Consider the following 6,693-nt stretch of genomic DNA (forward strand, 5'->3'; position numbering starts at 1 on the left):
CAGGTGGGTCAGCGACCCTCCATCTGGCCCAGGCCAAGACCACCAGCCCGGCGCTGCCACTGACCGCCAGGGCAAAAGCAGCCTCACCGAGCTGGACGCCTGCTGGGTGTCTACCCTGCCCCACCCCAGACAGGTCACACAGAGGCGCTGCAGGCAGGGCTGGGGGGCCCCGCCACGTCACTCAGTCCAGTCACTTAGTCGTGTCCGAATCTCTGCGACCCCATGAACCACAGCACGCCAGGCCTCCCTGTCCATCACCAACTACCAAAGCTTGCTCAAACTCATGTCCATTGAGTTGGTGATGCCATCTAATGGTCTCATCTTCTGTGGTCCCTTTCTCCTCCTGCCCTCAGTCTTTCCCCACATCAGGGTCTTTTCAAATGAGTCAGTTCTTCCCATCAGGTGGCCAAAGCATTGGAGTTTCAGCCTCAGCATCAGTCTTTCCAATGAATATTCAGGACTGATCCCCTTTAGGATGGACTGGTTGGATCTCCTTGCAGTCCAAGGGACGCTCAAGAGTCTTCTCCAACACCACAGTTCAAAAGCATCAATTCTTTGTTGCTCAGCTTTCTTTATAGTCCAACTCCCATATCCATACATAACTACTGGGAAAACCAAAGTTTTGACTAGACGGACTTTTGTTGGCAAAGTAATGTCTCTGCTTTTTAATGTGCTGTCTAAGTTGGTCATAACTTTTCTTCCAAGGAGTAAGCGTCTTTTAATTTCATGGCTGCAGTCACTATCTGCAGTGATTTTGGAGCCCTGCAGGGTGACAATATACAGCCTTGACGTACTCCTTTCCCATCTTGGAACCAGTCTGTTGTTCCATGTCCGATTCTAACTGTTGCTTCCTGACCTGCATACAGATTTCTCAAGAGGCAGATGAGGTGGTCTGGTATTCCCATTTCTTGAAGGATTTTCCACAGTTTGTTGTGATCCACACAAAGGCTTTGGCATAGTCAGTAAAGCAGAAGTAGATGTTTTTCTGGAACTCTCTTGCTTTTTCGATGATCCAGCAGATGTTGGCCTGCACGTCCATATCCATGAGCTGAGACTGGGGAGCCACCCCCGCCCTGCTGCCTGGGTCTGGGGATAAAATGAGCTCCTGAGGGCAGAGCCGGCCCCCGGGGGTGGCATCCTGCCCCCTGTTGCTCTCACAACTCCTCCTGAGCAGCCCTTTCCCCAGCTGGCTCATGTGATGGGGTGGTCATCAGGCACAGCCCCCCAGGTCTGTGGAGGTGTTGGGGGCCATCAAGTTGGGGAGCAGGGATGGCCCTCCAGCATTGCTGTCACCCCAGGAGGTGCCCCATGGCCACTCTGGGCTCCCTGGGCCACACAGACCCTGGCACCTGCCACGTGGGCACACCAGGGCTCCCCCCTTCACCCCCCCGCCTGCCGCCGCCCCACCGTTTACAGCGGAAACCAGGCTTGCTGAGCTGCAGGAGTTCCACACCCACCCCCTTCCTGTGCTGGGCGGGAATGGGGCCACATCAGCCCCTGAACTGCTCAGCACCAGCTCAGGACTGCAGGGCCACCCTGGGTCTCTGGCTTGGTGGCCTAGGATGGGACCCAAGAACTTTCTGACAAGTTCCCAGGGACAGCAGCCCCAGCACCTTCATCAACACCCACACTAATGACCTCAAGGTCCCTCCTGGCGCCTGCCCTGCAAGACAGTGGGTCTGAGCCCTGGGTACTTGTGAGAACCTCCAGGAAACTTAAAAATTGAGCCGCGCCAGAGGGAGAATCAAAGCAGGACCCTGGGTGTGGGCATTCACAGCGGGTCCCAGGGCAGGGGGTGGGTGGGGGTGAGGAGTTGGGAAGGACCTGGCATGCTGTCACTGCCCCTTGGCTGCCCCATTGCCAGCCTGGACCGAGGGGAGACCTGCCGTCTGATGGTGTTATCCGTGGGCACACGCAGGGCAGCCCCAGAGCTCCAGCCTCCTCCCTGGGCAGCCAGGCGAGCCTTGGAGACCTTGTCATTCTGGCCACAGTATGTCCCACGCAAGGTGTGTGCACACAAGGCCTGGCCAGAGAGCAAGGGTGCCATTTCTCTGGCTTCTCCTGAGCAAGATCAGCGCATCGTGGGGACGCCCCGGGCCTCGTGGCCCCTGCCGTCTGTGGGCTGGGGTCCAGCGACCAGCTCAGCTCCAGCCTCAGAGCCCGGGGGCATGTCCAGCACATGCCTGCAGCATCTGATTCCAGCCGCTCGCAACTTCAACTTTAAACTTACAAATGGAAGGTGGTGCTGGCGCTGCCAGCTGCTGCCAGACCTCGCGCCTTTGTGCTGGAATGGGTGTGTTGCGTTTTCTTTTCCCACGTCCCTGCTCCTGCAGCTCCTGCCCCATACCCCGTCTGGAGCAAGCTGACCCGGGGGTGCTGGGGCGCTGGGCCCTCTGCCCCCTGCTGGTCTGCCAGGCTGCAGGAGTGTAGCCACTCCCTGGAACTCCCGGTGGGTCTGGGATGCTCCTCCATCACCCCGTGCCTGCCCGCCCGCTGGGCACCTCCCTGCTGCATGGGCACCTCCGGTCTGCCAGGGTCCCTGGGTACCAGCGGTCCCACTGCTGTGCTCTCTCTCTCTCTGCCTTGGTGTTGGCTGGATAACGGATTCCTCTCCCAGTGACAACAAGGACGGAGCAGAGCCCGGCCTCTGCTGGGAACGCCCCAGGAGCCTCACCCAGAGAGGGCAGCCGTGTCCGTGTGGTCAGAGCCTACCTGAGACTTCAGCCCTCAGCCCCCAGGCGAGTGCCCAGGGCCGTCCTCTGTCCACATGCTCACCTGGACTCGGACGCACCTCTGGCTCTGTGTCCAGGGCTCCGACCACAAACCACCAGTGAGGACATGGCCTTCAGGGGTCAGGGCGGTGGTGGCCAGATGAGGTTCTGGCCCCCACCGCCCTGTGTGCACCCGTGGGCAGGGAACGCGGTGCCTGTGAAAGCTCTGCCGAGAGGAACCGCAGGACCTGAGTGATGAGACTCACGTGGTTTTCTGGAAAGTGATGCTTATGTCACTGAAATAATGAGAAAATAAATCCAGGACTCAAAACAACACCAGTACCCCACCTGTGGTAGTGTGACTTGCCCGGAGATAGCTTGGAGAGAAAGTGGGTTTTTGGGAACAAGGGGATTAGGGTTCTCTCCATGATGGTGGGTACCCCCCGCTTAAGACTCCTGTCTGGCGAGTGAATTGCCGCTGTCCCCTTGGAGCTCCAGCATATTTATAGGTACGTGTTCCAATCGTAGCCCTTCCTACACCATTCATCAGTGCCTCCAGTATGTTCTGTATGAGATGCCGTGAAGTTTCGGGGATGTCTGGAGGCTGCACGCTGCGTCAGGTCAGTTTTCCTGAACCACTTGGGCTGGAAGGCTGCTTTCAGGGAACTAAACTGCCCTCCCAAGAGGAGCTTAGGAAGCCCAGCACCAGTGTCCACTGGGCTCCTATGCTTTCTTTTCTGGTGACCCTGGCGGGAAGCTCTTTGCTCAAGGCTCTCCGCCACCTCCTCCCTGCAAGCTCTGGGACCACTTTGCCGAGCTTACAATGTATCGTCACCGCCCACATCTGCTACTCAACCACCAGCTTAGTTAAACAGTATGTAAGCTGACAGATACCAAAAGGCACTTGTTTCTGGGAAAACCAATTGGTGTGCTTTGGAAAAACTAGGAAAGTGAGTTGCTAAGCAGCCACAGAGTTAGAGGTGAGAATGATGGCTGGGAATGTCTGGAAATCTGGCTTTGCAAAACAAAGTCTTGCCAGGCTCCGGTCTCCATGGGGTTCTCCAGGCAAGGATACTGCAGGGGGTCGCCACTCCCTCCTCCAGGGGGTCTTCCGGGGCCAAACCCGCATCTCTTATGTCTCTTGCATTGGCAGGTGGGCTCTTTACTATCAACACCACCTGGGAAGCCCCATATCTCTCAACAGTTAGCATCAGACTTTGCAGCAGAACAAGACAAGCTTCTCTCGGGATGAACACCGGGTGGTCCCCAACTGCAGTTCTCAGAGCGACTCCGCCTGTCTCAGGTGGCCTGGCTGTCTGGGGCCTCCCCTGAGCGCTGCTCCAGCAGGTGGCCTAAGCAGAGCTTCCAGACACTTGGCAGGCTGGGGGAGGCTGGAGTTCCCAGAGTTCAGAATTCACACTCAGTGTGATTCTTCCAAATTTAGTCAGCCCAAGCCCTGGGTCCTGGGGTCCAGGGCCCTTCAAGGGCACTGCCCACTTCCTTCTCCTGCAGGCTCTTCTGTGCCCCCTTTGCTCTGCCTGAGTCTTTAAAACACACGTGCTGTCTGTCTTCAAAGTTTTATGGAACTGCCATAAAGTTTTCTAGGAACTGCCCTTTCTGATTTCTCGACTGTCATTTTCATGAGGTTTGGAAGGTGGAGAGAGAAGCGCATATGTTCCCCGTTATCTGTGGCTTGTGCTCAGACTCACTGCGCAGGTAAACCCCCACCACTGCCCCCTGCTCACCCACACACCCCCAGGCCCACAGGCCACACTGTCCACCCAACTGGGAGAGTGTTTCTACTGACATCTTTGTCCTTGATGATTTACTCTAGTTAATTTTTCAGAAAGCAGCATTCTCTTTACATGTGTGAGCTACTGTAGTGTGCGTTCCTGTGCTCAATCTTTGGTATGGAATGCAGTTTGTAGGATGAGTGTATTTTCATTTTGGGGCTTCCCTGGCAGCTTAGATGGTAAAGAATCATCCCACAATGCAAGATCTGGGGTCGATCCCTGGGTCAAGAAGATCCCCTAAGGAAGGAAATGGCTTTTATGGACTCTGACTTCAAGGACAATTTGCAGATTTAAATATTTGATAAGATTTAGTTGATTGCAGCAGTCAAGATGATATATGAGTGATGAAATTTTAGGCTACCTTCATGGAGTTATCTAATAACTTAATTAGTGCAACTTTAAAGCCTAAAACATTTTTCAGATCTCTTATTTTGAGTAATAGCCACCCCATGAGGGGTGGTATTCTTGCCTGGAGAATTTCACAAACAGAGGAGCCTGGTGAGCTACAGTCCATCGAGTTGCAAAGAATCGGATAAGACTGAGTGACTAAGCACACATATTTTCATTTTATTTATAAAAGCCTTTAGAAAGATATTTTCAACTTTTTTGCAAAACTTGGTTTGGAGCCAACTTTTCATTATCTGTTTTCATAGAAGTAAAACATTCCTGTGGTCAAACCAAAACTATATCACAGTTATCGTACAGATCTGGATGGCATGTCAGAGAGCAGAAGTGTTGTTTCTTTGTTTTAACTGAAGCCAGCACACTGCTCCTCCAATACTGAAGTTTAACTGAAATGCAAAACTTTAGAGGTCACAAAACATAGTAGAAACACCTTGAACTTGTAGTAAAAAATCCCTGGGTTCAAGGATTCATTTTCTGTTTGTTTGACGTGAGAGGTCCTTGCACTGTTTGAGGCTCAGTGCTGTTTGCTGGTAAGATGATTAATGCAATGCGTGCATGAATTACCCTCATAGGGGGGGCTATTACACAAAATAGGAGATCTGAAAAATGTTTTAGGCTTTAACACTGTGCTAATTAAGTTATTAGATAACTCCACGAAGGTAGCCTAAAATTTCACCACCAGTATATCATCTTGACTGCTGCAATCAACTAAATCTTATCAAATATTTAAATTTACAAATTGTCCTTGAAGTCAGAGTCCATAAAAGCACAAGGGTGTGTGCCTCAGGGGACCCTCATCTCCAAGACTTACACAGATACCGGGTGGTGCCCACTGTGTCACAGGGGCAAGCATATCATCAGGAAAAAGTACTGATTCTGCTGAGATTCAAAAGTGCACAGTGCACCCTGGGTGCCTCAGGTTCGTCCCTTCCCACTCACTCACTTCTGCAAAGCTGGTCACAGTGAACCCATGCCAAGCATGTTCTCAATAATATCGTGGTGCGACTTTGTTTCACAGGAGAATGATTTGCAGTATAATCATCTAACTGATAGACTGTCTATTTGCAAAGTTTCAGAGCAGATCTGGCCCCATCTCTGGGTGCCAAGTGCGGGCCGGAGGGAGCTGCCTGCGGTGGGCCGTGGGCCTCGCTCACCCCTGTCTCCCCTGCAGCCTGCAGCGGCATCTGGGACAACATTACTTGCTGGCGCCCCGCGGATGTTGGCGAGACCGTCACGGTGCCCTGTCCAAAACTGTTCAGCAATTTTTACAGCAAACCAGGTACTGTTCCGCTGTGTCATTTTTTAGCTTTTTGGGGGTTTTGGTCAGAGGGATCGACTTCTCCATGGAGGCACAAGAAGCAGGGCGTCGGTATCCACGACCTGGTGGGTCAGGGAGCAGCTGTGCTGACCTGACCTTAGAGCTTGGGAGGACAGAATGCCTGCTGCCAGGCCGTCCACCCACAGCACACGCGGAGGGCTCGGACGGGAGACCCTGAGCAGGAGCCCGGCACATGGGTGTCCAGTGCAGACGAGGGGCTGCGGGCACCAGGCAGGAGGAGAACAGGAACACCTGCCTCACCTGGGCGCCCATGGCCCTCAGAGCATGTCCTCCAGGGTGTCCCTTGCTGGCCTAGGACACACTCTCTCCCTCACAGGAAACGTCTCCCTTCCTGGACCGACTCTGGGTTCTCAGCCCCTGAACACCTGCAGGAGGCGCTCATGGGGCCAAGGGCTGCCTCTTCCTGGGGCTTGCTCTGCACACAGACCGTGAAAACCCGGATGTG

The 6,693-nt window shown here is 53.9% G+C and overlaps 1 protein-coding gene across 1 annotated transcript in view; it reads left to right on the forward strand.

The window, feature by feature from the left end:
* The window catches only part of VIPR2 (vasoactive intestinal peptide receptor 2), a 112,940-nt gene that overhangs the window by 58,883 nt on the left and 47,364 nt on the right, over window positions 1–6,693 (forward strand). Inside the window, exon 3 of the mRNA XM_010829350.1 lies at window positions 6,081–6,188. Coding sequence (XP_010827652.1) covers window positions 6,081–6,188 — 108 coding nt within the window. The remainder of the gene's footprint in view (window positions 1–6,080; window positions 6,189–6,693) is intronic.

The sequence above is a fragment of the Bison bison genome, unplaced genomic scaffold, assembly GCF_000754665.1.
Source record: "Bison bison bison isolate TAMUID 2011002044 unplaced genomic scaffold, Bison_UMD1.0 scf7180017864503, whole genome shotgun sequence".
NCBI lineage: Eukaryota > Metazoa > Chordata > Mammalia > Artiodactyla > Bovidae > Bison > Bison bison.